This window comes from Nicotiana attenuata, chromosome 6 (genome assembly GCF_001879085.1).
Source record: "Nicotiana attenuata strain UT chromosome 6, NIATTr2, whole genome shotgun sequence".
NCBI lineage: Eukaryota > Viridiplantae > Streptophyta > Magnoliopsida > Solanales > Solanaceae > Nicotiana > Nicotiana attenuata.
Genome location: NC_031994.1, coordinates 73,316,535 through 73,329,367, shown reverse-complemented (window position 1 = coordinate 73,329,367; position 12,833 = coordinate 73,316,535). Strand labels below are relative to the sequence as shown.

At 35.5% G+C, this 12,833-nt stretch overlaps 1 protein-coding gene across 1 annotated transcript; it reads left to right on the top strand.

The window, feature by feature from the left end:
- LOC109227978 lies at positions 8,627–9,019 on the top strand. Its single transcript, XM_019393166.1, has one exon. It carries the CDS (start codon positions 8,627–8,629, stop codon positions 9,017–9,019), a length of 393 nt encoding a protein of 130 aa, XP_019248711.1.

Below are 12,833 nucleotides of genomic sequence, written 5' to 3'. Positions count from 1 at the left end.
TTCCTTATTTTTTTTTGCAATTTCAAATTTCTGTTTTTCGTTTTCTACATCACCACCGCCACTCCCCTACCCCTATCCCCCTCCCCCGGAACAAAAAAAATTTTTACTTTTTTTTTTTGTAATTTCAAATTTCTGCTTTTTTCATTTTTCTGCCCCCTCCCCCGAAAAAAAGTATTTTTTAAATATATTTTTCAGTTTTAGTTTTTTTTTTTATCGATTTAAAGGTTCAAAATTTTACAAGTACCAAAGTTATGAGTTCGGAGGTTTATGTGTTTGGAAGTTTACGGGTTTAGAAATTATAAAGTTTAGGGTTCGAAATTTCGCGGTTTCGAAAGTTTAGTGGTTCGAAAGTTTATGAAATTTGTGGATTCGGAAGGTTGTTGGTTTGAAAGTTTATGGCTTCATGTTTATTATATTCTAAATTATTTATGAATACTCTTGAGAAATCATTTTCCTTAATTTGCGTACCAAACACCGGAAAATGAATAAGATTTTTCTTGGAAAACATTTTCCACGGAAAATATTTTCTGTTATACCAAACACACCCAAAAGTGGAGAATTGTAATAAATGAGATTGAACTACTCCTGCTACCTCACAATGAACAGATTTTAACATTAGTAAACATTGTAAATTTAGCAACATTTTTCAACTTTATATAATAAACTAGTAAAGTGGTCCGCGCTTCGCGCGGTTGTAAAATACATTAGTGTGAATTTGAAATATTATTCTAATAATATATCGAGATAGATGAGATAAGTTTTTCATGTATTTTCAGACAAAGTAATTCTATATCTTGGCGACACCACAAATAAAAAAAAATTCAATTGAATTAGAGCTTATACGAATTACATAAGATTTTCTTAAAAAAAGGAAAAGGAAAAGTAACTTTAAATGAATTTTTTTACTTTTAGATATATGTATATACGTGGTTTTAATACATGTACTTTTTACGTAACATATATTAAATATATGAATATATCAATATTTTTTCCATCTATAGGATGGTAAAAGAGTTACATTAATCCTCTTGATGAAGACCAAAAACAACAACAAAAACAATGTTACAAATTTATTTTCATCTCAAATAAAAAGTAAAACTCTCATAATTTTAGAATTGTTATAATGCTGATCATGGATGACATTTTGAACATTTAAGGGTTAAGTTTACTTGACGTCTTTAAACATGTTTTTATTTCAACCTTGGCTTTTTCAGGAAGTACAATATTTTTGTAGTAGATTTTTAACTGGTTGCTTATCAGAAATCATCATCTCATTTTCCCTCTTCTACTTTTCCTAATGCTCTTGTATATCCTCCAAATTTCATCTTCCACCGTGATTTTCACGCCCCCATTTCCAAGTCCTACCATAGTGATCACGCCCAACTATGCCTTATAAAAAGGACTAAGCGGTCGTTGCAAATATAATCCGGGAGTCGAATCCCACAGAGAACTAAGGCTTAGCTACAGTTGTTCACTATCACCGAGAATACAAGCTTGAACAATTCCTAACTTATAAATATTAAGATTCTTGTGTTTAACTAACAAACTAACAAATTAAAATATTAAATTAACACTAAAGATACTACAGGTTGGAGAAAAGATTAAGGAGGTCTAGAGTTATGATTTCCCCAATTGTCGGAATCCTTCCCGCTATGTCTTCTATAATTTCGCCTAAGTATTCTCTACCGATCATGAGCGCTCTGCGTGTTGTAATTCTCTCCCAAGTAATTACGACAATTTACTTGACATACCCTCCAGAGTTCGCTAGCTGACTTTAATTACAACTCACTTAGATCGCACCCAAAGTTTCGTTATCCCTAATCAACCTTTAAACCCTTGGTTATTGATTCCTCACATACGTCGGGAGTGATGTTGTTCAACGACTACCTAAATATGCACTCTCTCCCAAGTAATACATACTAAATAGGCACAGTTAATTGAGGGCTCTTCAATCAACCACAAGAATAATATAGTTGAACAAATAGAGAAAATACTACGGCTCAATTATATAAAAATATAACAAGAATTTATCCTACAAATGGTTCCATCAAAACCCTAGATAACAAATTAGCTATTCATAATAGTATGTAAAACTAAAATACTAAAAGTCATAACCAACAATGAATAAAAGGAAGAGGAAGGAAAAACTCGTAGAAGAATTCCCCGCCTTGCTCCTATTGTGTCTCTGCCTCCTTAGGTCGAATCTGTGTTTCAAATCTGTCCAACCTGCTCAAAGTACCATTTTCCCATGTATATATACCAAGTAGGGTTTGGCCCAAACAATTATACCTTCTCCAATGTGAAAAAGGACAAGTTTCCAGGCCTGTACTAGCGCGGCCGCGCTCGTGACCGCGCATATTAACAAGTGCACTGCCTCAGTCCGCGACCAGGTCCGCGATCGCGGTTTCGACCGCCTTTTTCACCTAGTTCCGTTTGGAATTTGGAAAAACGTAAAACATGTAAGTTGTAGCCCTTTGAGTTAGATTTCAAATCATATATTGTGGAACCCAAATGGAGTTCTGAGCAAAAAGTTATGTGCATTTTACTAGACAGTGCGCAGTATGCCTACTCGATTCTTCGTTTGTTCTTAACTATCAAAGTTGACCCCTGACACGATCCCGGCTTAATTCCTTGGACTTTTACTCAGACTTCAAAGATCCAAATCACTTGAATTCATTCCATAACATCTATATAGCTCGGAATCACTCCTACAAGGCATAAAACATACAGTTAGTGCAAAACACTAGCGGTTAAAGCTCAAACTCAATTAAAGTGCAGTAAATTAGAGTGTAATAAACGACTAAAATACGCAATTATAGCCTATCATCAACACCCCACACTTAAACCACTGCTCGTCCTCGAGCAATCAAACTACACTTTATATAGACACGACCCTTTTTTAAACAATTCTCCTAACTCATCACACCAAGAATATTTAAAATAGACTAAGCACAAAAGCGTAACATCTTCACCTCAAGATTTGACTCACAAGTACCACGCATTATTCACTACTCACCCACTTACTCTAACATAGAGGTCACTGACATTACCTCTCTTTCATGAATCAAGTGCCCTCACAGAACAAAAGAGAGTAGTTCCACACAATAAAATTTAAGAGCACTTAGGAACTCAAGATAGAAAGAATTCACTCACTCTCAGAAATAACATTCATATGCCACAAAAGATGCACCATAGGCTTGCCCGTAGTGTACTACTCTACTAATCGAGCTTATTCAGTCTAGGATCAAGTAGGACTTTATTTGGTTGTAATGTAGGCTGAGGGACGGGTAGGATACATTTAGATATAAGAGTGACTACACCTCCCTAAGCACTTTAATACATACATTTAACATTTAAAACCTCACTTATGTCAAACCAAAACTCCACCTTCACATCAATGTATATTAACTCCATACTTCTTTAAGCACAATTACATCAAAAGCCACCACCACAAGGAATATTCTTCACAACAATACAACTATATTTTTTTCTTTTCTTTCTTTTTCAATTCAAGTGGCTCATACTTTCTTAAACAGTGCACCTTTCTCCTTATTTCATTAGTTCCACTCAAAAGCCAAACCAACCACCCCACACTTTAACTTTTACAAAGTTCATAACAATTCAAGCGCTCATGAGAGGTGAAAAGGTTCAAAAAGATGGTTAATTCAATCAAATGCGTAAGGCTTGTAATGTGGTTGTCAAAGAAACAGGATTACAGGCTCAAAAGGGTTAACTACGATACATAACAATTAGGCGGGTAAAATATACATATCTGACTCAACAAAGAAACGCCTATATCACTTCTAAGACTGAACAAAACTACTATTTCGCTTTGCAAGCACACGGAGCAAGTTCTAGGCATCAAATGCAATGCACAGAATACAACAAACCTCACACGCACATGCCACATGACTCACTGAGGATTGGATTCATCAAGACACTCTAGTCAAAGCAGTTAAGCAAAGTTGAGATTACACAATTTAAGGTACTTAGACAAGAGTCAAAAACTGAGCCTAAGCATCACAACGAGAGTACTTACTATTCTCAAGGCATAACAAAGTTAAGAGATATTGCTTCGATTCAAAACACAACACAATGGCTCCTACTCCAAAAAAAAATTTATCTACACCCGATTCAAACAAAACCCTTGGAAAAGAACTGCGGCACAAAGAAAAATCAAGGGGTAATTGCTACACTACCTAACAAAAGAAAATCTTTTTTTTTCTTTAGACTTAAATCCCTCAAGAAAATTGTCTAGTAGATCCATCGTCAGGAAAAGTCCAATATTTTCTATTTAAAAAAAAATTCAATTAAACTAACATAACTAAAATAGCATAGAAAGTCACCCAGACAATCTCCTCACCCCACACTTAAAATTGTGCATTGTCCCCAGTGTACACCATACTAATAAGAGGGTAAAAGAAACTCCCTGGTAGGCCAAAGGCCGAAGCACTAGCATCTCATGGGGTACTCAGACTTCTCCCAGGCCTGCTCCTTCGTGTGGGTACCTCACACTTAGTTCCAACCATAACATCTGGTTTGCTGTTGCATCCTTCCAATGGCTTTGTGTCCATGCTCCTAAAAATAAAAAATCGACACTACAAGAATAATAAAATAAAAAATAAATAAAATAAACTAAATTAAAAAAAATAAAGTTGGGTTGCCTCCCAACAAGCGCTTGATTTAACGTCGCGGCGCGACGTGAATCACTTTTTGCCTCCACCTCGAGCTTATGAATTGAACTCCAAGTTTTGATTCAAGCTTATGATTATGGTCGTGGGGTGGTGGAACGAATCTAACTGGCCCAAGGAAATAATGTAGTATTCTGCACTCTTTGGCCTTTGTATGAGGTATGTAATCCTGACTTTCTGGCAAAAAGAATTCCAGAATATAGGCACCTTGTTCCTCATTGCTTGACTCTTCAATTGGCTCGGATGACTCTATTTCCATATCATCATCCAAACATAATGTGAAAAAAATGCTTGGAGTGTGGACCAATGCGCTCAAACACATGAACTTTAGGACTTTCAACATCCTCAACATCATTCACACTAGAGTCAACTAAATTTGTATCTTCAATGTCCCTGGTTGACTCTAGTATTACTTCTTCAACATCGGCATCCTCAAATTCTAGCTGGATCGATTGTTGGTGTTCTACTCTGACCTCCTCCTCTAGCTCATCCTCGTATTTTTTTAAATCCTCCGGTATAATGGCAATTTCTGCAGCCAATTCATACTCATATTGGCTACTATCCACAATGTCAACTTGTTGCGCTTTACAAGGTTCAATTAATTTATTCGCTTGAGCCTCAAAGTTGTGAATAGTGGCCCCTTGCCCTTGTACCCGCAGTTGTATCTCATCATATTGTTCCATAAGGCACTTTAGCATATCCTCGATCTCTTTCAGTTCCTCATACCTGGGTTCTTTATTCCTATTAACTTCACAAGAAAAAGAAGAATCATCAAAGTAAGGGGTTGGGGGAAGATAAGAAAAATAAGCACAACCATGAAAGTGACCATCTTGACCACCACACATATCGCACACATTCCACACATAAGATTGAGTTGGTGCACATAACTCGCTCTCAGGAATATTTTGATAATTTTGCCCAGGGTGGTTTCCTCCACTAAACGCATAAGAAGGATCAAAAGTGGAATTACCAACATCAAAACTCTCATAATTCCAAGATGCCATGTTTCTCAAATTAATAAGTAAAACAAAAAAAAATCAAATACAAAAAATAAAAATAAAAGTTCAAACTTGAAACCTAGCAATATGTACACCTACAACTACAGTGTTAGTTCCCCTGCAACGGTGCCAAAATTTAATCACGCCCAACTATGCCTTATAAAAAGGACTAAGCGGTCGTTGCAAATATAATCCGGTTTACAAGTCCGGAGTCGAATCCCACAGAGAACTAAGGCTTAGCTACAGTTGTTCACTATCACCGAGAATACAAGCTTGAACAATTCCTAACTTATAGATATTAAGATTCTTGTGTTTAACTAACTAACTAACAAATTAAAATAATAAATTAACACTAAAGATACTACATGTTGGAGAAAAGATTAAGGAGGTCTAGAGTTATGATTTCCCCAATTGTTGGAATCCTTCCCGCTATGTCTTCTATAATTTCGCCTAAGTATTCTCTATCGATCATGAGCGCTCTGCGTGTTGTAATTCTCTCCCGAGTAATTATGACAATTTACTAGACATACTCTCCCGAGTTACGCTAGCTGACTTTAATTACAGCTCACTTAGATCGCACCCAAGGTTTCGTTATCCCTAATCCAACCTTTAAACCCTTGGTTATTGATTCCTCACATACGTCGGGAGTGATGTTGTTCAACAACTACCTAAATATGCACTCTCTCCCGAGTAATACATACTAAATAGGCACAGCTAATTGAGGGCCCTTCAATCAACCACAAGAATAATATAGTTGAACAAATAGAGAAAATACTACGGCTCAATTAAATAAAAACATAACAAGAATTTATCCTACAAAAGGTTCCATCAAAACCCTAGATAACAAATTAGCTATTCATAATAGTATGTAAAACTACAATACTAAAAGCCATAACCAACAATGAAAAATAGGAAGAGGAAGGAAAAACTCGTAGAAGAATTCCCCGCCTTGCTCCTATTGTGTCTCTGCCTCCTTAGGTCGAATCTGTGTCTCAAATCTGTCCAACTTGCTCAAAATACCGTTTTTCCATGTATATATACCAAGTAGGGTTGGGCCCAAATAATTATACCTTCTCCAATGTGAAAAAGGACAAATTTCCAGGCCTGTACTAGCGCGGCCGCGCTCGTGACCGCGCTAGTGGCCGCGCATATTAACAAGTGCACTGCCTTAGTCCGCGACCAGGTCCGCGATTGTGGTTTCGACCGCGTTTTTTACCCAGTTCAGTTTGGAATTTGGAAAAACGTAAAACATGAAAGTTGTAGCCCTTTGAGTTAGATTTCCAACCATATATTGTGGAACCCAAATGGAGTTCCGAGCTAAAAGTTATGTGCATTTTACTAGACAGTATGCAATATGCCTACTCGATTCTTCGTTTGTTCTTAACTATCAAAGTTGACCCCTGTCACGATGCCGGCTTAATTCCTTGGACTTTTACTCAGACTTCAAAGCTCCAAATCACTTGAATTCATTCCACAACATCTATATAGCTCGGAATCACTCCTACAAGGCATAAAACACACAATTAGTGCAAAACACTAGCGGTTAAAGCTCAAACCCAATTAAAGTGCAATAAATTAGAGTGAAATAAATGACTAATATACACAATTATAGCCTATCATCACATAGAATAACTGATCATGTCATTGTCCTTATAAGTTATATCTACCCTTAAGTTATTAGAGGTTCACGTTATAATCACTGTATAAGCGCATTTGGCGAATTAAAAATGTAACTTGACTGACTAGCTTCTTCTATCAACCATGACGTATATTTTATTATGGAAAGTCCAGTGCAACGCCAGAAGTTTTATATACATAAACTTCTCGCATTGTAGTGGACTTTTCCATGAGTAATTTTAAGAATAGAGACAAATTGCAATAATAAGGAAAGATATTAGCATAAAAAATGCTGTAAAATTCAAGAAAATTAGAAGAATCTCAGGAAGAGTCTCAAAGAAATCTTAAATTTGACTGTAAACCTGACCATGTACTGATTCATGGGCTTTCCAAAGAAAAGCATAGGTCTCAATTGGACAAGGCCTCCCTCCTTAGCTTTATTAATGAGATTTTTACATGGTAGATCAATTATTAGGAAATATATACAATACTAACAAATCCTTTTAAATATTATAGGATTACCAGATCTAATAACAAATATAGCATGTTGGAAATATAGTAGCATGTTACAAAATATATAGTAAATGTGGATGTCCACTACTCCCACTACTTTCACCCATGATGTAAATTACCTCCCACTACTCATCACCATTATGATTGTAACTCCCACACCTCCATAACCCCTCTACATGATCTTCCCCCATGATCTCAATTGTTAATGCCATGTTTAAGACAATGATTTTGTAACCTTCATATGTAATAGTATAAATAGAGGCATGAAATGTGAGATGGAATACACTTGAACATTTGATGAAATAAGAAAGTTATCTCTTCTTCTCTTATTCTACTTATCTTCTTGTTTTATATTGTTACTTTGAGCTACATTTTTTTAACACGTTATCAGCACGAAGATGAGCTCTTTTCGTTGTTCAGGTATATTTGTTCATTTTTTTTTTTTCGTTGTATATTTTGATTTCATGATTAGTGTCTTTAATATGTCGTTTTATAATTTCTCACATCTCTAGATATATGTAAAAATAAAGAATTCTATGTTTCTTTATTTTAAGTTATTTGCATGATTGTCATGTGAAAGTTGCTAATTTTTATGTTAATAGAATTAATAGAGAGAAGATATTTTGTTCTAGTTAACATCAAAGATATACTAATAATTTGAAGAAGAAAAAATAGTATTCTTTTCTATGGAATTATCACTTTAGTGTATATATAGATCACAAATTTGATATTATGTCAATTTTTAAGATTCTTTATGCTATTATCCTAATGATTTCTAATTAGTTATCTTCTTTGATAGTTTTTACTATGTCAAATTTGTCAAAGCTTGAGTTTGTGGCACTTGACATTTCTAGAAAGAATTACCTATCATGGGTTCTCGATGCTGAGATTCACTTAGCCGCTAAAGGCCTTGGTAACACCATTACTCAGGGTAATGAGGCATCAAGCCAGGACAAAGCGAAGGCCATGATTATCCTTCGTCATCATTTGGATGAAGGTTTGAAGGTTGAATATTTAACAATGAAAGATCCACTTGAATTGTGGACTGGCCTGAAGGAAAGGTATGATCACCTTAAGGCTACGGTATTGCCAAGGGCTCGATATGAGTGGATGCACTTACGGTTGCAAAATTTTAAGACCGTAAGTGAGTATAACTCTGCTGTATTTCGAATAACTTCCCAATTGAAATTNGTCAACTAAATTTGTATCTTCAATGTCCCTGGTTGACTCTACTATTACTTCTTCAACATCGGCATCCTCAAATTCTAGCTGGATAGATTGCTGGTGTTCTACTCTGACCTCCTCCTCTAGCTCATCCTCGTATTTTTTTAAATCCTCCAGTATAATCGCAATTTCTGCAGCCAATTCATACTCATATTGGCTACTATCCACAATGTCAACTTCTTGTGCTTTACAAGGTTCAATTAATCTATTCGCTTGAGCCTCCAAGTTGTGAATAGTTGCCCCTTGCCTTTGTACCCGCAGTTGTATCTCATCATATTGTTCCATAAGGAACTTTAGCATATCCTCGATCTCTTTCAGGTCCTCATACCTGGGTTCTTTGTTCCTATTAACTTCACAAGAAAAGAAGAACCATCAAAGTAAGGGGTTGGGGGAAGATAAGAAATATAAGCACAACCATGAAAGTGACCATCTTGACCACCACACATATCGCACACATTCCACACATAAGATTGAGTTGGTGCACATAACTCGCTCTCGGGAATATTTTGATAATTTTGCCCAGGGTGGTTTCCTCCACTAAACGCATAAGAAGGATCAAAAGTAGAATTACCAACATCAAAACACTCATAATTCCAAGATGCCATGTTTCTCAAATTAATAAGTAAAACAAAAAAAAATCAAATACAAAAAATAAAAATAAAAGTTCAAACTTGAAACCTAGCAATATGTACACCTACAACTACACCATTAGTTCCCCGGCAACGACGCCAAAAATTTGATCACCCCAACTATGCCTTATAAAAAGGACTAAGCGGTCGTTGCAAATATAATCCGGTTTACAAGTCCGGAGTCGAATCCCACAGAGAACTAAGGCTTAGCTACAGTTGTTCACTATCACCGAGAATACAAGCTTGAACAATTCCTAACTTATAGATATTAAGATTCTTGTGTTTAACTAACTAACTAACAAATTAAAATAATAAATTAACACTAAAGATACTACAGGTTGGAGAAAAGATTAAGGAGGTCTAGAGTTATGATTTCCCCAATTGTCGGAATCCTTCCCGCTATGTCTTCTATAATTTTGCTTAAGTACTCTCTACCGATCATGAGCGCTCTGCGTGTTGCAATTCTCTCCCGAGTAATTACGATAATTTACTAGACATACTCTCCCGAGTTACGCTAGCTGACTTTAATTACAGCTCACTTAGATCGCACCCAAGGTTTCGTTATCCCTAATCCAACCTTTAAACCCTTGGTTATTGATTCCTCACATACGTCGGGAGTGATGTTGTTCAACGACTACCTAAATATGCACTTTCTCCAGAGTAATACATACTAAATAGGCACAGCTAATTGAGGGCCCTTCAATCAACCACAAGAATAATATAGTTGAACAAATAGAGAAAATACTACGGCTCAATTAAATAAAAACATAACAAGAATTTATCCTACAAAAGGTTCCATCAAAACCCTAGATAACAAATTAGCTATTCATAATAGTATGTAAAACTACAATACTAAAAGCCATAACCAACAATGAAAAATAGGAAGAGGAAGGAAAAACTCGTAGAAGAATTCCCCGCCTTGCTCCTATTGTGTCTCTGCCTCCTTAGGTCGAATCTGTGTCTCAAATCTGTCCAACCTGCTCAAAATACTGTTTTTTCATGTATATATACCAAGTAGGGTTGGGCCCAAACAATTATACCTTCTCCAATGTGAAAAATGACAAATTTCCAGGCCTGGACTAGCGCGGCCGCGCTCGTGACCGCGCTAGTGGCCGCGCATATTAACAAGTGCACTGCCTCAGTTCGCGACCAGGTCCGCAATCGCGGTTTCGACCGCGTTTTTCACCCTGTTCCGTTTGGAATTTGGAAAAACGTAAAACATGAAAGTTGTAAAACATGGATCATCCGTTGACCCCCGAACACGACCCCGGCTTAATTCCTTGAGCTTTTACTCAGACTTCAAAGCTCCAAATCACTTAAATTCATTCCATAACATCTACATAGCTCGGAATCACTCCTACAAGGCATAAAACACACAATTGGTGCAAGACACTAGCGATTAAAGCTCAAACTCAATTAAAGTGCAGTAAATTTGAGTATAATAAGCGACTAAAATACACAATTATAGCCTATCATCAATTAACAAAACATGTGCTCTAACCCATAAACAGATACGAAGACTTAAACTAAAGCATATATAAAACTAATGTCTTTTAGCGGTGACTTACTGTTAAAGCAAATTCAGTAATAAGCACATAGAGTACAAAATAATGGTGAGGGGTGAGCAATCAAAGCACCAGTTATAAGTCTTAAACAGTTAAATCGTGTCACTGGTCATTGCTAAAGCAGCATTTATATGTCTTTATTTCATACCAGCTTTATAAATTTTAATATTAGAAGTTCATGATTTGTACTCAGTTCTTGGGGAACGTATAAGATTCAGATATTTTCTTTTACTTAAATGTCTTATTAATTTCATTGGAATTGGATAGTTGTTAACTGGCTTATCTAGCAGGTTTGTGCTAGGTGCCATCACGACTAGTTGGATTTTGGGTCATGACAATGTGTTTTTAAAAAGAAATTGCCCATAAAAATATTTTAATAGATCATATGTTTCTTAATTTGTTGAATTTTTACTAAACTTGTATTAACTTATCAAACTTTATTTATAGTTCTAACAAAGTAAGATTGAAATAATAGTCATATATTAAAAAAAAAAAAATTCAAAAAACTGATAAAACCAACAAAATCGAACCAACCCAAACCAATATAGTTGGGTTGGTTTGATTTTGATTAACCCAACTTATGTACACTAAGCCACTATCTCATGTTTCTAACCAGTTAATGTTATATATGCATTTTTTTTCTCGAGCCTTAAAAGAATGAAGAATCTTTTAGTAAAAAGTATTTTTACCTAGTGGACTTCGAATATGGGGTGCTTAAAGTAAAAAAAAAAAAAAAAAAAAAAAGGAATTTGCTCAAAGAAAAAATATACATCCTAAAAAAAGAAAATCAATTTTCCTAGAGTACAGACTACTCGTCTAATTGTTATACTTATGTTATCTGTGTTTGTGCCACTTTCTAAAGGTGTTCCTTTTTGAAGTTATTGACTTCCATGCTCTTTCCTCTTTTTTCAAGAAACATATCTGTCTGATACTCCCTCTGGTCCAAAATAAGTGATTTTTTGGCCTTTTTCTTGTGGTCCAAAATAAAGGATTTTTTCAGATTTCAAGAATGAATTAATTATTTTTTTCCTACATTGTCCTTGAAGTAAATGGTGTTGGAATATGTGTTAGGAGTGTTTATGTGAGATAGTAAAGGTTAATATGGTCAATTCCATTACTAATTAATGCTAAAAGGTGAATTTCTTAATTTGTGTGAAAACATTCAAAAAAGAATTCATTTGGTTTTTGTCTTTTTGGGATGATTAACCAATATGGTTAAGGTCCAATCCATTTGGTTTTTGTCTACCTTGGTCCATTTGCTTTGCCTCTAGCTTAACTTGATGATAAAATATATAAATTGTATTCTACATTGGTGCAAAATAAGAATTCAATTAATGATGCCAGGCATTGCACTATGTTCAACTAGAATAATTAATTTGGACAAAATTAATCGCTCCACACCCTCTTTGGATCAGCGCCTAAAAAGGTTTCGGTTTCTCAAATGCAGAGTGAAAAAAGAATGCAAACCTGAAAACCAAGATCTGATCAACTCCTTTTCACCCTTCAGCTCACCAGGAAGCAAATTATATCTTGAAGGAAAACCATTCTGACTCATCTTTACTGAATTAAGACTACAGCTAACAACCAGGGGCTGGG